At 38.6% G+C, this 19,895-nt stretch overlaps 1 protein-coding gene across 1 annotated transcript; it reads left to right on the forward strand.

Moving 5' to 3' along the window:
* Nucleotides 1-1,574: 1,574 nt before the first annotated feature.
* LOC115433603 (transmembrane gamma-carboxyglutamic acid protein 3-like) lies at nucleotides 1,575-19,016 on the forward strand. The gene is made up of 4 exons (XM_030155090.1): nucleotides 1,575-1,696; nucleotides 12,326-12,373; nucleotides 13,629-13,789; nucleotides 16,794-19,016. Exons 2-4 carry the CDS (start codon nucleotides 12,364-12,366, stop codon nucleotides 17,370-17,372), a joined length of 750 nt encoding a protein of 249 aa, XP_030010950.1. The 5' UTR covers nucleotides 1,575-1,696; nucleotides 12,326-12,363; the 3' UTR covers nucleotides 17,373-19,016.
* Nucleotides 19,017-19,895: the final 879 nt, after the last annotated feature.

Below are 19,895 nucleotides of genomic sequence, written 5' to 3' on the forward strand. Positions count from 1 at the left end.
AGTAGCAAAAGGTTTTTAAATGGACCTTTCAAATGATCATCAGTATAATATAGGTCTAATAGAACAGGATAAAAGTTATGCTTTGAATTGCACTGATGGGCAAAGAATGCAAACATACATGTATGCTGAATATAATGTCATCTAAGTATTTTTAAACCATTTTTCTAAAAAATAAAACTTGTGCTGGACACTAGAGGTAATGTACTTTAAAAATATAGATTGACTGCTCATACACCAGGACATTTTGGACAGCATTTCAAGACTGGACATCTGAGAAGGACACTCAATCGCCCAAACTGGAGTATGAAGACATTAAAGTAAGTAAGTAAAGCTTTATTTATATAGTACTTTTTAAAACAACATGTTACAAAGTGCTTCACATAAAGGGGAGATAGATCAAATCAAATCAAATTTTAAGCCAATTTACAGAAACCCAACAGATCCTCCAGGAGCAAACATTTATGACAGAGAAAAAAGTAAAAAAGAGAGAAAGTAAAAGAGGAGAAAAGAGAGAGCAATAGAGATAGAGAGAGACTGGGGGAGAGGGTGGAGAGGGGGGAGGTAGGGGGAGACACATGCACAGATAACTGAACTAGAACATGTATAGAACAGTAGAATAAAGACTATTGTAACTATATGAATAAATTTGGAGTTATAATGAAAAACAAAAAACGAGAAATTATGTATAACACTTTAATCATTATGGCTAAACAGTTTATACACAGATGCAGATTTATGACCCCCCCCACACACACACACACACACACACACACACACACTGTTCTTAATTTACCTAAATGAAATATCAAACTTCAAAAAAACACTGAAACATGTTAGAACCAAACAAACCTTGATTGTGTTTGAAAATTTAAATGTACTGATTTCTGATTAGACCTCTGACTTTATTTAGTTATTTATTTTATTTTTATAATTTTTTTTTTTTTTTTACAAATACTGTTCAGATAAGTTTGATGTTGTTGCTCAGTTTGAAAAAAAAAGTCTTTTTCTATGGAATTCGTTTGAATGTATGACTAGATTTTGATTAATAAAGTTGGGGGGAAAAAACTTTAAAAATATATAAGTCTTCAAAAGGTGATTGTAATTTTTTTTTTTTTGTTGTTGTTGTTTTTTTTTTTTTGATCTAGATGTAAACCTTCGCATGGTCGGACCCAAATGTGCCTTTCTGCGAACATGAATTTAAGAAAAAAAAAAAAAAAAAAAAACTCTCGAGGACTCCGCGCGTAGACTGCTGGGAAACCGAGTCCAAGCGTCCAAGGTGTGGCTTGGCGGAGTTGTGTCTGCCCCCGGTGCTACATGTCCTAGCTGTCTAGAGGCGGGAGATCCGGTACATGCTCATTTCTGTGTCTCTGTTAAACCGCAGTCCGTGTGGAACATCAACCCCCTTTCATGAAGCCCTGGTGTCCGTTCAGAAGTCCTCTCTTCGTCTATTTTCTCCTTAATTTGTTACACTTTTGTCTTTTTGTTGTCTTTTCTTTGACAGTAGACACTCTGCTCCCGCCCCTTCCCCTTACGTCATCAGGGATTTATCGGGGCTATGATTGGCCAGAATCGGGGAATCCTCCGTTCCTATTGGTCCCAGATTGCGTCAATCCCAGTCACCTTAGTGACTCATGTGGGAGTTCCCTCACTGGAGTCGGGGATGGAAAGGAAAAGGCTTTTCTCAAGCGGAATGAAGGTAGGCAAGATGTTTGATTTTCTACCTTTAAAACAAGTTAGGACATGCGGCCGGACCGTTACATGCCCGTTCATGGAAATCTTGTGATGCTTTAATGTTGTTTCTTCAAAAATGGGACACACTGTTTGCCTTAAACCTTTGGGGAAAAACGACTTAAAGTCAACATGAGTATGAATTTTTCATCTGCAGTCATAGAAGCATGAGCACACATGACACAGGCACCATGTCTGTTCAGTGACTGAGTGAAAAGACCAGGCTTTGGATTTGGACTGGAGAGGGTGAAGTCATACATGTACAGTCTTTTGGCTCTCAGTTGTGGGTTATTATTCTACATGATGCTACTTGATGAACAGCAGGCATTTTGTCTGCGTATGAGTGAGTGTGTGTGTGTGTGTGTGTGTGTGTGTGTGTGTGTGTGTCTTAAAGCTCTACTGTCACTAATGACTATTTCAGGATACAGTCAACATATTTTCCTGTTCTACATAGATATGATATCTAAAAAAGTGTCTTCTCGCAGTATCCTTATTTATTCAACTTGGACCCTTTTCCTTTCTCCGTCTCTGTTGCCATGGAAACCCCATCCACCCTATTCCTCTCCATCCCTCTCCGTCTATATTTATAGTAGCCTATATTTGCCATCGTAGGGCTAAATGGGGGCTGCCTGCACATCCAAACCCTCCTGTAATATTTTAGAGAGCAGTGTCATGCATTAATAATTAAAAGTCTGCCTGTTTCCCAGGGGACTCGTATCGGACAGATAAAACCTAAAATTAAGATCATAACAGTTTTTAATAATCCTAAAGCTCAAGAAATGAAAGAACCAGAATGAACATAAAGAACAGTATTTCATTTGAGATTTTGTTCATCGGACATGTTGCATATTCTATCTACTCCCACCTGTTTTTCTTACATTTACGTTCACAGTTTTTGTTATGAAAAATTGTCCGGCTGCAAGTGAAGATTCTCAGGTGTTACTGCTGAATTGTTATGATTTGTGTGCGTGTGTGTATAAAATTGCAACAAAAATAAATAAATAAATAAATAAACTCATCCCAAACCCTAAAATGTTAAACTCAGAATATTACAGAATAAAAGTCATCAAATCTTTGAAGGTGAAACTAGTCCACAGGTGTCAAACATGCGGCCTGGGGGGCCAAATCCGGCCCACCAAAGGGTTCAGTCTGGCCCGTAGGATGAATCTATGAAATGCAAAAATTACACTGAAGATATTAACAATCAGTGGTGTCAAAATCATTTTATTTCAGGTTCCACATACAGACACATACAGTCCAATTAGATTTGAAGTGGGTCAGACCGGTAAAATATTATCATAATAACCTATAAATAATGACAACCCCAAATTTTCTCTTTGTTTTTTTGGTGTAAAAAAAGTAAAATTACATGAAAATGTTTACATTACCAAACTATACTTTTATAAAAAAAAAATGTGAATAACCTGAACAAATATGAACAAACGGAAATGTCTTAAGAAAAGTAAATGCAATTTGACCAATATTCTGCCTGTTACTAAATGTTTTGTGTGATTGTAACACACATGTGTAAATGATAAACTGATAAACCGAGGCAGAATATTGTTAAAATTGCACTTGTTTTTCTTAAGACAATTCAAGTTGTTTATGTTATTCAGATTTTTAAGGAAACTTTGTAGACGTAAACCTGATCATAATAGAATTTTACTTTTTTCACTGGTATTATTTTACTGGTTCGGCCCACTGGAGATCAAATTGGGCTGAATGTGGAACTGAACTAAAATGAGTTTGACAGCCCTGAACTAGTCAATAGTAGTGTTTTTCTAATAACTAATGTGAAGGTTCAATCTCATGTCACTAGTGGTGAAGTTTCAGTTTGCATCCTACTGAATACCCCCTCACCCTCAACTACGGTGGACATGAAAATGCTGAAGTCACTGTTTTTGTAGTCCATTCTGGGCTTTTTATTAGAAAGGGTAAGGACTCGTCCACCCTCAGACATAGTAGGGGACAGTAATATTTAACATGCTCTGTGGGGGTGTTGGAGTTTATTCCCGCTACATTTCGGGTGAAAGTAGGGTACACTCTGGATATGTTGCCAGTTCATCGCTTAGCTGACATATAGAGTTGAACAACCAATCAGTAGTCGCTTTTCTGTCGGATATGCGCAAAACTTTACCGATATAAACAGAAGGGTGTAATGTCGATTTTTCCATTAAATGACAAATCTGATTTGCTTGTTTATTATCGCGTCATGTCATGAGAAATCATTCCATAAACATGGCGCCGAACATAAATATCACGTTGATTTACAGATATATGGTACTCTATACTCTATAGTGCTCTATCTTATACTAAATTCAAAAATGATTGGGTTTCCTCGTGTGTCCACACATACTGCGCCATGTTTGTTTTAAACTCTTCTCTTGTGACTAGGGGTGTAAGAAAATATCGGTCCTGCAATATATTGCGATATTTAATTTCTCTATACTGAATCTATATTAAAAAGTACTGTATCGATATTTTCAGGTATTCATTCAAATACAGATATTTTAGAGGTTAATTTTTGTTTTTTTTTTGTGTTTTATATTTTATTTATTATTGTTTAACTCTGTTTTATTAAATAATGGTTATTTGAAGCATCCTAAAAGCACTTTTTACTGTCTGAGAGGCAGATGCTTGTTCCTTTGTTGAGATTGCACAAAAATACTGTTCTGATGTTAGTTCTGAACTACTAGAATATGAACATTTGAACAGGATCTGAAACTATAATGTCTGTAAAACAGAATTTCAGTTTGAACACAGGAACATTTTGTGATATAGCATTAGATCCTGTTGTGATCAAATAAAAATGTGTTTAGTATTTGTGCATATTTCTGGTGTAATTCAATTCGTCCAGGAAATGATCATTTAAAAAAACAAACAAACAATACATTGCCTTTTTAACAGTATCATGACATATCGTGATATATCGTATTGTGATCCTAGTATTGTGATTTGTATCGTATCGTCAGATTCTTGCCAATACACAGCCCTACTTGTGACATCTGTCAACATCTTGTTTTTTTTGGTCATGTGACTTTAGTTGCACAAAAAGGTCTTTCTATTGCAGTTTTGCGCAGTATAGCTGCCAATTTCGCTACGCCCGAACAACCACCTTTGTAAGTGCAAAAACTTTTTATCATAAAACAAGAGTTTTTGCGAAATTGTCGTTTTTCCATTTGGCAAATTTTTATGCGCAAGTTATATTTGTGAAATTTGAGCATAAATGAAAAAGCAACTACTCTCACATTCCCATCTACGGACAATTTAGATGAACCAATTAACCTGTTAGTGCATGTCTTTGGGTGGTGCGTGGAAGCTGGAGAACCCACGTAAACACAGGGAGGACATGCAAACTCCACACAGAAAGGTCCCCATTGTCACCCATTTGTTTTTAATATTAATGAATTATGAGGTTACTTTTGTTATCAACTTGAAAATGTTGATTAAAAAAGCAGCTGACATTAGCTAGCAAGCTAACAGTAGTTTGTCGGGTCAGTCAGACTTATGGAAAATTTCAAAAAAATTATTTTCAAAACCTTCATGATTCTTGAGATTCTGTTTGTTGGGAACCTCATTTTATTTAACTGATAAAGAAAACGTTAATCTTATATTTAGTAGTAGGACCACATAGATAGTAGACAGGCTTTACAAAAGAGTGGGCATTTAATAACAATTATTAGACAGATTTCCTTTTCTTATTTGTCCATCTGTTTGACAAATAAGAAAAGGAAGTCTGTATAAGTTCTAGTAGACAGTATGAACCTAATTGGACAAACAATTATTATAATTTTTACTTTAGTAATAGTAAAACTAAAGGTATTGTTAAAAATAAATGTTGAACAGAAATGAACAGTACTTTATCTCAAAATTCTGATGGAAGGATGTTCTACATGTAGAACAAATCAGGTCTCCAGTATGGATCGGGTAGTTGGGGAGGTCTCATTTCAAAATGGTGTAATATTTTACACACTGCGGTGGAAAAAAAAAGTAGCCTACTTGTTATCAATATAATTTGACAGCAGCAAAAAGTACAGACCCATGGATTATATTTAAAAGACCAAGCTGGTGCTGTTTGAGAACTATTTTCAGTCCATAATGGTGGAGAATAGAACCTTATACTGACTTTTAATGTCAGTGGTTGGCAGCCGAAATTATTTGGGATAGTGACAGGGAAGTGTTGGCATTCAGTTCTAATAATAACATCTGTGGTCATTTGTTGCTGTACTGTAATTTTTATTCTTGACTACCATGGCAGAGTTGAACAAAGAGCAGTATTTAACCTTTGAAAATACGCCAGCACCCTGATGACCCATTCAATGCTTCTGGCTACATTTCAGCCATATTTGAATAGATGTATTTAATGTTGTCTGAGCCAGAGAAACTGCAAGGAATCTAATACACGCAGAAGATCTGTCATCGGCCTCACACTAAAGGAAAATTAGACGAAAATTATAACCATCAATGGCCTAAAGGTAAGATTTTTAGCACGGAGAAGTAATTGTGAGTCTTCAAACTTTTTAGACTTGAAAATAGATAACTGTCTGTAGGGCTGTGCAATTAATCAAAATTCTATTACGATTTCGATTATTACACTCAACGATTACAAAAATTATGTAATCGAGAAAAAACAATTACTAATTTTGAGTTGTTTTAATTCATGTGCACGCAAGCTACCATGAGCTGCTCTGCCCCGCCCCCCTCTAAGCTACAGCTAACAGCTAGCCGGCAGGTCCACCCCACCAGGAAAGTTGTACCTAGCAATCTTGAAAAATGGCAGGAGAATCACAGCAGAAGCACTTGTAAACAAAAAAGGCAAGTCTAATTCAACTGTATGGAATCACTTACTCAGAGTAGCCTTTTTTAGTATTTACTTAATGTCGCGTATTGTTGGATGTGTGGTGTGACACTGGCTTAATGTTGGTTTTCTGTGTGGTGCATGGTCGTTGCATTGTAGAGCACAACGTGCGTATTCTATAGATGGCTGATGTATACAGAAGGTCTTAACTGAAACCTCATGGCATGCACCTGAATATACAAATATAATTTACCGTGTTTCATACTACATGGAACATACTTGAATTTATAATTTGCACTTTACGTGAGTTTTTTTTATTGCTACAGTTCTATGACAAGTCTATAGCAGTTTATTTACAGTGCACTATTTGTTTACTAAAGGAAACATACTTGAATTTACACAATACTTATTTGCATTCAAAGATTTTTCTTGTTTCGTACAAAAGTGAACATACTTTGTTTTAGTGTTTAAAAGCTTTATTTATGTTTAAAGATTGTATTTTACATTGTTTTGCAAGAAAAAAACCCAACAACTTTAAGGTTAACAAATAATCATGTTTAATAATCGTGATTTAAATTATTGCTAGAATAATCGTGATTATTGTTTTTTTCTATAATCGAGCAGCCCTAACTGTCTGTCAGAAAGCATCCTCAGAACACTTCAAAACACAAAGAAATTGTATGTCTCACAAAGACATGAATTATTTTCCTTCTTGAAACATTTCTATTCAGCAGCCTACTTTCACACCAAAGATGCCCAGGCATCCTTGGACGCAACATCAACCCACTTCTTGTCACACAAGTAGGCCGTCATGGCTCATTGCTGGAGTTCTTCGTGCCTACTCCTGCTGAGGCTTGGCTGGTATCAAGGCTGGGGGTTTTGACAAACGTCTAATGCGCGCTGGTACTTGTAGAAACCAGTTGGGAAAGAAGAAACGAGGCTAGAGCCAGGCAGTAGCCCGTGTCAGACAGTCATCTGTGCATAGAGGTCATTATCTGACTGCCAAATGTGAAACTGGAAACCAGTGAAGTGTTGCTGTAGTGGATGTGATTTGATTTCCTGGTAATCAGAGTACATTTTCTTGGTATGAGTCTGTGATTTTTCTGTACTTCTATACCGTAATGTTGAGTTTAGATGGAAATTATAACTGTGTAAGAGAAGCAAGTTGGTGTTGTGTGTGTTTGTTGTTGTGTTAAGGCTAGGATTTATTGTAGGGATTTTTACAACCGATACTGATAACCAATAACTTCCTGCTTCTCATAACCAATACCGATACCAAACACCAATAGTTCCCATAGTTCCAGTTGTTTTCGTCTTCTTTCCAGTCAGTGTTAAACTCTGTTACTAGTCCAATAAAGGCTTCTACAGAACCTAAAGCCTCTGTCTGCTTCAGATGGACAATAGACCAAGGGTTTTCAGTTCAGACTATTTATGTCACAGACAGAATTTGGTGATAATCGACCGCTGTTTTCCCACATTAAGCTACGTTCAGTTTTTTGTGGTTGGCACGGCAACAACGTGCACTGTGTACTGGTGAAATGCACCAAATCTAAGCAATTTAGATTTATTATTATGGGCTGCATTGGTGAAAACTTTAATTATCAGAATTATTTGAATGACGTAATTTTTTTCAATATCGGACTGATAATTATTGGAGTTGATAGTTATTGTGCATCCCAGAGGTTGTGTTAACTGAAAATATTCTGTCATTGACAGATTTTTTTTTTTTTTTTAAAGATGACGGAAAATTCTGAAGGCCGTCCGTAATTTTGACAGATTAAAATACTGAGGGTAATCTACAAAAAAAAAGTTTTCACACAACACTGTAACACCTGACACTGAGCTACGAAGGGTCCCCAAGTCCTCTCAGATCTGTTCTGTTCGTTGGGTTTGTGCAGGCGCAGGCTTTCCATTTGAATAACTGATAACATCTCACTGAGCCAATGAGCAACGGAGGGTGGAGTGGTAAACTTTCAGGTTAGGACAATACGATTCTGAGCCACCACCATCCGTAGGTGCAGAGGCACCTGCATGCCATGCAGAAGATCAGAAGTCTGGGCAGAGCATCCAAGGACGGTCGGGTCACAGTTGGGCTGATGGACTGTAAACCAGGGCTCTCAAACTCATGTTCTTTCAGGTTCCACATTCAGGCCGATTTGATCTGCAGTGGACCGAACCAGTAAAATAAGAACAGAATCTATAAATAATGACAACTGCAAATTTTTGTCTGTGTTTTAGTGCAAAAACCCCCATTAAATTATGAAAATACTTACTTTTATAAACCATCCAAACAAAAAAGATGTGAATAACCTGAAAAAACTGAAATTTCTTAAGAAAAATAAGTGAAATTTTAAGAAAATTATGCCTCAACTTATCATTTCTCCATGTGCATTCTGGATCAGATCTACAAAGACACTAAACACAGAGGAACAGGCAGAAAATAGTTAAACTTGTGCTTAATTTTCTTTAGACATTTCAGGTTGTTCATATTTTTTCAGGTTATTCACATTTTATTGTTACAGGATAGTTTGTAAATGTAAATATTTTCATAATTTAATGTAATTTTTTGCACTAAAACAAAGACAAAAAGTTTGAAGTTGTCATTATTTATAGCCAATAGTGTAATATTATTTTTTTCACATCAAACCGAGAAGAAAATCTGCAGTCATTGTTTTTTGTCGGTTCTTCTGCTGTTATTATTTGACTGTAGATCAGATTGGTCTGTATGTGGAACCGCAACTAAAATGAGTTCCACAGCCTGGACAGTGGAATTTTTGCACTTTGCAAATTCGTCTCACGGGCCGGATTGGAACCTTTGGAGGGACGCATTTGGCCCCCGGGACGCATGTTTGACACCCCTGCTCTAGAGTAAGCTTTGGACAACTGTTCAAATATAGCTGACCAAAAATTATGCAGTTTAAGGCACTCATGTTTGACTACGTAACTTCTCTCTACAATTTTAATTGTGTTTACGCATGCGCAGACTTAAAAAAACAAAATAAATCAGATTAACCTGTATTCATGCAGGAAGACCTCCGCGTGTTGGGGAGAAATCCAGGTGTGTTAATCTGATTTACGATAATCAGATTACTGCTGTTATCTGATAAAACATATCAGATTATACTGTTTACATGATCACTGGAATAATCTGATAACTCTAGACACTGGATAATGACCGGAGCATGGGTGTGAATGTAAACAGGCTCAGTGTCATGTTCAGAGTAAGAGTGAAATGATAGCATGAAAGTAAAGGAACTCAACGTGCAACAGTAGCTAATATTATCTTAGATATAGAGTAAGATGATAACAGGAAATGAAAGGGTTTCACAAAACAGGCTCTTAAACAAACTTCAAACAGGCACAAATCTTTCATATTTAACCCAAGAGGTAGGTGTGTGTGTGTGTTATCTGTGTGTGTGTGTGTGTGTGTTATCTGTGTGTGTGTGTGTGTGTGTGTGTTATCTGTGTGTGTGTGTGTGTGTGTGTGTGTGTTATCTGTGTGTGTGTGTGTGTGTGTGTGTTATCTGGTTGTGCCATTGACAGTGTGGAGTGAGAGATCAGATGCAGATAGTGATCAGTTCCCTGACAGAACTGTGGACATGCTGGTAGAACACTGTGCTGGTAGGATATAGTTTCATGCAAACAGTATGTGACGCACATTCCTGTTCTCAAAAGCCTGTCAGCGCTCCTGTTTGATCTGATGGAGCACTAAAGCTAATGACTGAAAAAAAAAACCTCCTCCAGGAATCACTCTGAACAAAGCCTTGTTCTCAGTTACAGATGTGCATATACTGTTTTTTTTGTTTTTTTATTAGATGTACATATATTGTTTTGGGTTTTTGTTAGATGTACATATATTGGTTTTTTGTTTTTTTTTTAGATATACATATATTGTTTTGTTTTTTTTAGATGTACATATATTGTTTTTTTGTTTTTGTTTTTTTTAGATGTACGTATATTGTAGGGGTGGGAATCTTTTACTATCTCACGATTCAATTCGATTCCGATGTTTTGGGCTATGATTCGATTCAAAATCGATTTTCAGTTCAAAATGATTTTCAATTCATAATGATTCATAAAGGATCCTCATGATCTACTCCACTCTGCTTTGCAAGACAGAATGACAAATGCACACATTCAAATGTCTTTTTCACATTTATTCAGTTTTAAACATTTATCCGTGCTTGGTAGGAGTTTGGTTTGGTGCAGCAGTGTGCGTTGGTTTGCTGCTGGTGGCTGACTGTGTCACCGTGTCCTTCAGCTCTGGGTGATGCAGCTGACAGACTGAGCTCATCAAATACTGTTGGATGTGACCCCAGTTTGTTGCATTTGGCGTACTAATGCAACAACTTAGGGAAGTTTTTCCTCACCACTGTCACCAGTCACAAGTGTTTGCTCCTGGAGGATTCTGTTGGGTTTCTGTAAATTGGCTTAGAGTCTGGTTTTGACCAACTCTATATGTAAAGTGTCATGAGATAACTTTTGTTATGATTTGGCGCTATATAAATAAAATTTGATTGATTGATTGATTGCTATACGTATGTATTTTCATCCTTTCGCTAATCGCCAACCCTAACCCTAAACCTAAACCTTACCGCTAATCGCGCTAATGGCGTGTTATTTTACGTGGCGTAAATATACACACTGAAAGCTTATAATGCATATGCAATTGAAGATGTGAGCTGGTGTGTTTGTGGTGTTCCCGAACAGCTAAATCTGCATTTTGCAACCCTTACACACTGCAAGGTTCTAATAGCTTTGGATTTTTCATCATAGTTTAGTTTTATTTAGTTTTGACTTTTTTTCTCTAATTCAGTTAGTTTTAATGAGTGTTTAGAGCAGGTTTGCTAGTTTTTATTAGTTTTCATTTTTTTGCTAAATGCTTAGTTTTAGTTTAGTTTTAGTATTAATTTTAGTTTCATCGTATCTTTTATCTTCATTGCTGTCGTATTCAAATAAATCCCAGACAGGACTCTGCTGCTTTCTCCCAACTTTAGTCTCCATGTTTCCAGGTAGAGTGGGGACCAGAAGACGACTGGAAACCACAAGTGACGAGAAGTGATGGACCGTGAAGTGTCATATGGCACCACTAGCTAAAATTGCTAGAGTGGAATAAATCGATTTCGTATCAATCTGACATTGACAAAGATAAAAACGAAGGGAATTTTATCCATAATTTTTATGTTTTAGTTAGTTTTATAAGCACACAATACAGTTTCAGTTTGTTATCGTTTTTTTCTTTAATTATAGTTTTTATTTATTTCAGTTAACAAAAATGTTTTCTCAATTCTAGTTTTCATCATTTCGTTAGTTTTCGTTAACGATAATAACCTTGACACACTGTGAAGCTCATGTCAACCTCGGTCTCCCCAGGCAGTGGCAGTGGGTAAAAACCAAACTGAGTCCAAATCTTTGCCTTCAACGAGGACGGGGCTGGTTGAATTTCTCTTTCCTCCTCCATTAGTTTCCTCTTTGTTTTGGCGTTTACCGCACATGCGTACGTTCCAGAACCAGCTGTGTGATGACGTCAGGATGTTGTGTGTACAAAACGGAGGCAGACTGTTGGCGGATTTGTTTAATTTTTTAAAACCGATTTTGGGACATTTTAATCGATTCTGAATTGTAGTAAATGAGAATTTGTGATTTTTATATAAATCAATTTTTGGCACACTCCTAATGTATTTCTGTTTCAATAATATTTAGTGTAATTGTTCAGCTTTAGTACACACTGATGAAGGACACGTGTTGGGCAGTGAGTGAGACTGCTGTGTCTGACTCGGCCTGTTTCTCTTTTCGCAGGTCTGCAGTGTGTCGGTGTGTGAGTAGCAGGTGGGAGCATGGCTGTAGGTGAGTATTAAGCCTCTGATCAATAACGTTAATAAGGTTTATTGCTTATCTTGCTGTTTTAAGTGAAGGTCGTATTCTCCTCACACACACCATAAGCTGTAGAGCCTGGTTGCTGGTGTTGTCTGTCTGGATGTCATTTCCTGTGACCTTCTTGGCACATGTGATTCTTGTGTATTTATTCCTTAAAAGAAGCAATTTTTAAGTCCTAAATCTATAATTTCCTCATTTAAAGCATTAAAACAAACAGACATCCCAACTAATCATCTTCTTATTCAGATGTTCAGTCTCACCTTTGACCTTTTGATCCTTATTACTATGTGTTTCCATTGGTGGGAGCCTGGAAAACCTTAAAACCTGAAAATTATTTAACAGTAAATTAACCCATTTCCCTTGTTAACATTATGTGATTATCATTATTAAATTGTACTATGATAATTTTTTTGTATATCCCATCAATTGCAATGAATCTACATTTGTGATGTTAGATTGTGGCTTAATTATGAGGAACTATGTAGTGAAATTAACCCTTTCATGCATGAATTATGAGAACCTTAGTCAATATTTTTTGTTTTTATTCCTCTGTAGGCATGAAAAAAACAATGCAGTTGAAAATTTGTAATGAACTTATTTTTCATGGAGTTACAAAAATGTCCACTCAGCTGGACACCGTGTGTTTAATTTTTGAAGCAAAGAAACATGTATTTAAAACCTATCACCAGAAAGTGATATGTGTGAAAACTGCAAAATAAAAACATTTTTAATGCAGCTAATCTGATGTTTTCTTACATTTTATCATACTCTAAGACTAGTTATTACTCAGTTCATGGAGATGATTTGCAAAAAAAAAAAAGAACTTTTTGTTAAACAAAACTTTTAATTACAGCAATTGATTTACATTCAAACATGTTACTGCAGATCAGGTTTATCAAGAACAGCACAGTTACAGTAATGATATGGATTGCAGTGTTTGTGATGATGCATGAGCGTCCACTGTGTTGGCTGATATGGAACTAAAACAACGAAACCCATGAATATACAAGAGAACAGCTGGAGAATAGCTGTCCACTGTAGTGACCTATATACATGAAAGGGTTAAGTACAGCTAAGTAACAAAATTAGTTTTTTTGAAATGATTTAATGAACATTTTTAGCCAGTGTAATGACTCCGAAAAATATGAAGATACATCAGTGTCTGTAAATATGCCCTATATCTGTGTCCTAGATATGACCACTGATTTGTTTGTGCCATTTGTAGCGTTCCTCACTGGTAAGGATGCTCACTCCGTCCTGAAGCGTTTCCCTCGAGCCAATGGCTTCCTGGAGGAGTTACGACAGGGGAACATCGAGAGGGAGTGTGTGGAGGAGAGCTGCAGCTTTGAAGAGGCCAATGAAGTGTTTGAGAACAAAGAGAGGACGGTGAGTGTATTTGAACCATTTCATGTATCGTACATAAACGGGGGACAAACAGGTGCTGGACGCAGGACTTGAACAGTGAGTGGAGGGACTTGGACATCCTCAACTAGTTTCTGAAGTGGAATACAGATTTGTGTCTGTCATTGTGATAGTGTTATGTAGCTAACACAACCACAAAACAAGAAAAGCACTCGGAGAGCGCAGACCTCTGCCAAAAGAGATCTGCCCCCCACCCTCCCACCCCTGATCACCACCAAAATTTAATTTTTTCTTCCTTGTGCCACTATCAACATTTCCTGAAAATTTCATGAAAATCCATCCATAACTTTTTGAGTTATCTTGCTAACAAACAAACAAACACGTATGCATATACGCACGCACACGCGCAAACAAAGCAAGTGATCACAATACCTAAAGGTATTAAATTTGATACGGTAGGTCTTAAGTTGTGTTGCCATCCACGTTGGCTGTATTTTGTTTAAATGTCTCTGTTAAATGTCCAAGCTGCAAAGAACGTTAGTCGACTCATGCTGCGTTCCAGGCCGTTTTGAGCCCGTAAGTCACGACTTCAAACCATGACTCACGACTTTGTAACGTTCCAGGCAAGTCACACCAAACTGCCTGAGCGCAAGGAATTGTGGGAGCTAGATGCAAACAAACCAGCATGGTGGACCGTACGTTATGTTCATTTACAATCATTTCTATCCCAAAGGTGTTTGTTCTTTGCTTATCTGAGGGAAACAGAGGAGGGAAAACAGCGCATAAGGCAAGAGAAGCTGTTCTACCTTTTATGTTATGTTATTTATATTTTTGGATACGTATTTGGTATTAATTTATTCTTGCACTCATTGGACTGAAAACTAGCTAACGGTAGAGCAGCTGCTGATTATACAGAACATTTGCAGATACATAATGTCAGCACAATACCTTGTTACCTCCGCCAAGGAGGTTATGTTTTTGCCAGGGTTTGTTTGTTTGTCTGTCTGTTTGTTTGTCTGTCCGTTAGTGTGCAACATAACTCAAAAAGTTATGGACAGATTTTGATGAAATTTTCAGGGTTTGTTGGAAATGGGATAAGGAAGAAATGATTAAATTTTGGTGGTGATCAGGGGTGGGGGGGCCCACAGGGGGGGCCACTGATCAGCCTTGGCGGAGGTCTGCGCTCTCCGAGTGCTTCTAGTTTTAGTAAACAATCTGCATAAACACCACACCCACGGAGGGCCACTATTGCTACGTGACGTCAGAACTCGGAACTGGGAGAACATGGATCTAGTACGAGTTCAGGGGTGGGAAGTCACAGGTTTGACTGACATTCCAGTGCATTTTCACCGGTAGAAGGTTGGAAAAATATGACTTACTGGTTGCCTGGAACGCAGCATTACTTTCTCCTGTTCCAACCTGATAATTTATATTGAAGTTAGGAACCTACTGTCACTAAGTTTTCAGCCCCTGGTGAGAAATGATCATAAAACATTCAGTCCAACACATGTGCAGCTGTTAGTCATGCGCGTCGCCCAAGAAAACTGACTATAGCTGTTTTCAGACCGGTCAGCCCGGTGTCGGAACCGGTTCCCACACCAGTTACACTGGGAACCGAAGTGCTTTCCCATGAACGGCCTGCGTTCATACCATTATGCGAGCCCATGATGCGTCATCGTCAGAGGGCGTTGCTTCGCCACTAAAAAAAAAAAGGCCATACAAAAGTGGATGGGTTCACGGCAGAAAAAATAACAACAGTGCTGCGGATCGCATCATCGACTACCTGCGAACATTTGTACTCTTAATACAGATCATTATTTATCTGCACCAGGACATGGCAGCGACGGCCAATCCACAGATGGATTCTCAGCAGGACAACACCCATCAGCCTGGTGACGTCCACTCATGTCGCCACAGTTCGCTTTGAAAAACCAAGTTTGACTTGGTGCCCATTGGGAACCAAATTTTTCATTCCTGAACGCTCTGATTTTCGGTGTGAACACGTCGGCTGGTTTGAGATTAGGTGTGGGAACCAGCACCGGCATGGTTCTCAATTGGTCTGAAAACAGCTTTTGCGAACTTTAAGGGATAGCTCGCTGGTAAAAATAAGCACAGGGAAGTGCAAATTTAATAATGCCTGGTTGGAGAAAAGATCCTTCTGGACCTGGCTGACATGAGGGAAGGGGAATGGGTTTGAAGTTTGCTGAACTTTGTGTAAGAAATGAATTCAATTCGGAACAATGGGAATCAAGGCGTTGGAGCAAATAAATACATTTGCCTAAATTCTAGGAGTATGGCCGTGAAATAAGCAGTGAAATGGACATTTAATTCTGTTCTCAGTAGTCTTAGAAAGGTCTTAAAAAGTCTTGAATTTAACTTGTAGAAACCCGTTGGAACCCTGGGGTCAGAGGGAAGCTAAAATGCTAGCTTACTGTAAAATGGTAAACTTCATCAAACACTGTGAAACGGTGGAATGGTTTATAGACTTGATAGAGGAACCTGTTAACCACAGTTACTGTTGAACTGCCTGTCCAAGGGTCCAAATGGAGCTAAATCTACAGGTCAGTCCTTTGAGGTTTCAGGGTGAGTCTCTTCTTTTTAATGTGATCAATAAAGGGTCCCCAGGACTTTGTAAACTTGTTGTGATTGTCAGATAGATTGTACAGGATCTCTTCGAGATTCATACTGGGCAATGTTGCGGCCTTCCATTCCCTCAGAATGACCCTCTTTGCAATAATCGGGCCTAACATAATGACTTGCTGGATTGACTGGGAGCATAACCAGTTTTGATCTGAACAACCAAGTATTACTGTTGGAACATCAGGAGTTATTGTTTTCTTACATATAATACTGTACAGATGAAAAAACTTATTAAGCACGGGGCAGAAAAAAAAGACCTAATGTACTTTCACTTGCTTTACATTTGTCACACCAAAATGACACATTACTGGAGAAAAAACATCTATTGTGATTTGTTTTTGAGGGTTAAGATGAAACATAGAACCCGAATCTCTTTCTTTCTTCCCAGATGGAGTTTTGGAAAACCCGCAGCGTCTACACAGTGAACAGTAACAGCGAGGGCCGGTCCGAGCGCGCCGACACCGTCTATATGGTGGTTCCTCTGCTGGGCGTGGCCCTGCTCATCATCATCGGCCTCTTCCTGCTTTGGAGGTGCCAACTTCAGAAGGCCACGCGTCGACGGCCCGCCTACACCCAGAACCGCTACCTAGCCAATAACCGCAGCACCCGCAGCCTCCCGCGCATTCTGGTTCACCGGGAAACGACGGGGCACTCTGACAGCTCACACGAGTCCAACTCACGTCCCACTGTTGTGGTGAGCGGAGCTGAGAGAGGAGGAGGAGGAGGAGGAGGAGGAGGAGGAGGAGGAGGTGGAGGAGGAGACTCCCACGGCCTCCACCAGCAGAACACTCGTGCTCTCTATGTCCAGGACTTGTCTCTGTCGGTGGCCTCCAGGCTGTCCGGTGCTACACCTCCTCCGTCCTACGAAGAGGTGACAGGACATCTGGAGAGCAGCGGTGACGAAACCTCTGCGCCTTCATACAGCGACCCCCCACCTAAATATGAAGAGATCATAAAAGAGAAATGAAGATACGAACGGAACGGCTGAGAAGGCCGAGGATTAAGTAGCTCCTGCTTCAGTTGGTGCTGCTGGCTATCGGTTGCTCGAGTCTTTGTATTTTTTGGTTTCTTTTCTGTGACGTTTCACACATGGATGCAGCCTAAAGCCCTCAGGATTATTGTTCTTAGTTTGCCCTGATCACCTCTTTACACGCTTGATTTCTTTGGTCTTCATTTTGCTTTGGCAAACAGCACACTTGGTCCCTGGTGCAGCCACAGCAGGGACCACATGTACAATGAAGTGTGCGGAGATTACTTGGCAAGCAGGACGCTCACTCCTCCGTGTCCGGCCCTTGTAGCACGCCAGGAAAGCAGCCGGGTCCAGGCCGAGCGCAGGACGGCACCGTGGGTTTGGTGACTTTTACACCTGCTGAACAGTCAGAGCGACTGCAAGGCTTCTGTGCTGACAGGCTGGCTCTGTATCGTTTCTTATTTAACAGTGCAGTCACTGCTCTCTGAACGTGGTGCTTGTAGTGCTGTGCATAATCTATGAATTCTTAAAACTGTATGTGGGTTGATAGTGGATGTATTGGGACAGTGAGCCAAAGTTTAGTTGTGTTGGGAGTTTGTTTTACTGTTAGTTTGGTTTTCACAGCATCTTAAATACAGCTTTGTATTGGCAAGAATCTGCCAGCACAACATTTATGATATTAGGGTTATTAATATTGCAAAATGTTCCGTTACTGTAAACAAGGTGGCGATGGATGTCATAAAGAAGCAACAGAATTAAGTAAATAAATTAGTGAATTAGACTAGGATTCATTTTCCAGTGACCCTTCAACTCCAGAGTTACAAGCTAAGATGTAGCATAAATGTGCACTGCCAGCATTTACATTAGCAAATGAATCTGTAAATAATTTTACCACCAGTGGATGCAATTGAAAATGTTTCAAATGCATCCATTTCACTCTTCAGTCTACCTATCCTAGTGTGTGTGAAGTTAATGTTCCTTAGTAAATTCAGAAGGTACATTTGTTTAATGTTATCCTTTAGCTGTAGCTAACGGTGCAGCTTCAGAATGATGTCTTGTTAAGTTCTCTCAGATTTGTTACACTCCTTTTGATTTTGGCCTGGCACATTTTACAAACACCAAGGCTCTTGACAATCTCTACAGTGCTTATTTTGTTTTTTTAAGCCAAAATGAGCCTGCACTTCAGCCATGTACACCTCAGGAGCTAGTCCAGTCCTTTACTGCCTCAGCTATTGCGGAATTAAAATACTAGTTTGCTAATGCTAATATTAGCAGTGTGCCTTTACCCTACTTACTGCCGAATACAGCAACTGCTATCTAAACACAACACCAAATGAACCACTAACGTTTGCATGTAAAATGTTAAGATAGAGCTGCTTCGCACCAAACAGGAATTTTTGTGCAAAAATTTTGCACAGGAACAAATTCAGTAATTTTTTTAGGAATGCATTGTGAAAAATTAGTACAGGGAAGAAATTTGGATTTCTGCTAATTTCCACATATGGAGTTATACATTTGACAAATTGTTCCAAATAATGTTATTAACCCTTTAAGTACCAAAGTCACAATATTGTGACAAGCAACATAACTGAATGAAACAGACAGCTTTTTGAAATCTTGATGTCAAAATGTAATACTTAAAAAAAAAAAAAAGCAACAAAAAAGCTTTGATGCCTAAAGGGTTAATTTCAATATACCAACCCTCCTACACAATCTAAAATACAATGTGAACCACAGGTGACACCAAAAGGTTCTGTGTGCTATTACACACACCTTTGGCCTAAACTGGCATCGAGTATTTTTGAGGCATGTTGTTACCAGAGTACCACAGATACAGCGGTTAGATTATAGCAAAAAGCAGTTTAAACAACTCTGAGTGTCCCATGTGATCTGTGGTGGAGCTTCTGGATCACTGGAGCTCCTGTGGAACATGCCCTTTGTTTTTTTTTTACTAAATGATAAAGAAACACGGCAGCACAGATAAGTCATACTAGACCCAGTGCGGATAGTTGTCATGTACAAGAAATTCCAATGTGGATTTTCTGTTTGTCTGCATTTTTGCACTGCACTGGTGTGAAACAGCTTTAAGTCCATATTGATGCAGTATTGCAATATCACAGTCCTTCAATATATGAATATTTCTTAGTCTCAAATCTGAATTATCAAGCACTTTTTCATCATTGTCTTCATATTTATCTTTAAATCCCAAATGTGGTCCATACTGTAGATGTTTCTCCTGCTGGTTTCACTGTCTTAATACTTCCTCTGTCAACTGATCTTGATTGTTGCGAGGTTTAAGAACTCCTCTCACCAGCTGTTGCTCACTTGGTGTAAGAGCAAATCTTTGTATTTATGCTTTCCTCTCACCGCTTCACTGTTTGGTGTTTACATTTACGGACAGATTCTCCTTTGTTTGCTGTTTAGTCAGTTATTTATTTGTTGGGCAGGACGGCCTGAAGCGAAAGAGTGTCTGCCAAGGTGTTACGTTTATGACGTATATGACTGCACTCTATACAGTGT

This window comes from Sphaeramia orbicularis, chromosome 14 (assembly GCF_902148855.1).
Source record: "Sphaeramia orbicularis chromosome 14, fSphaOr1.1, whole genome shotgun sequence".
NCBI lineage: Eukaryota > Metazoa > Chordata > Actinopteri > Kurtiformes > Apogonidae > Sphaeramia > Sphaeramia orbicularis.

Excerpts from the sequence above, each read along its gene's own strand:
- LOC115433603 (XM_030155090.1), top strand. Across the intron at positions 13,790-16,793 it reads TTGAGAACAAAGAGAGGACG|ATGGAGTTTTGGAAAACCCG; the intron begins GTGAGTGTATTT and ends CTTTCTTCCCAG.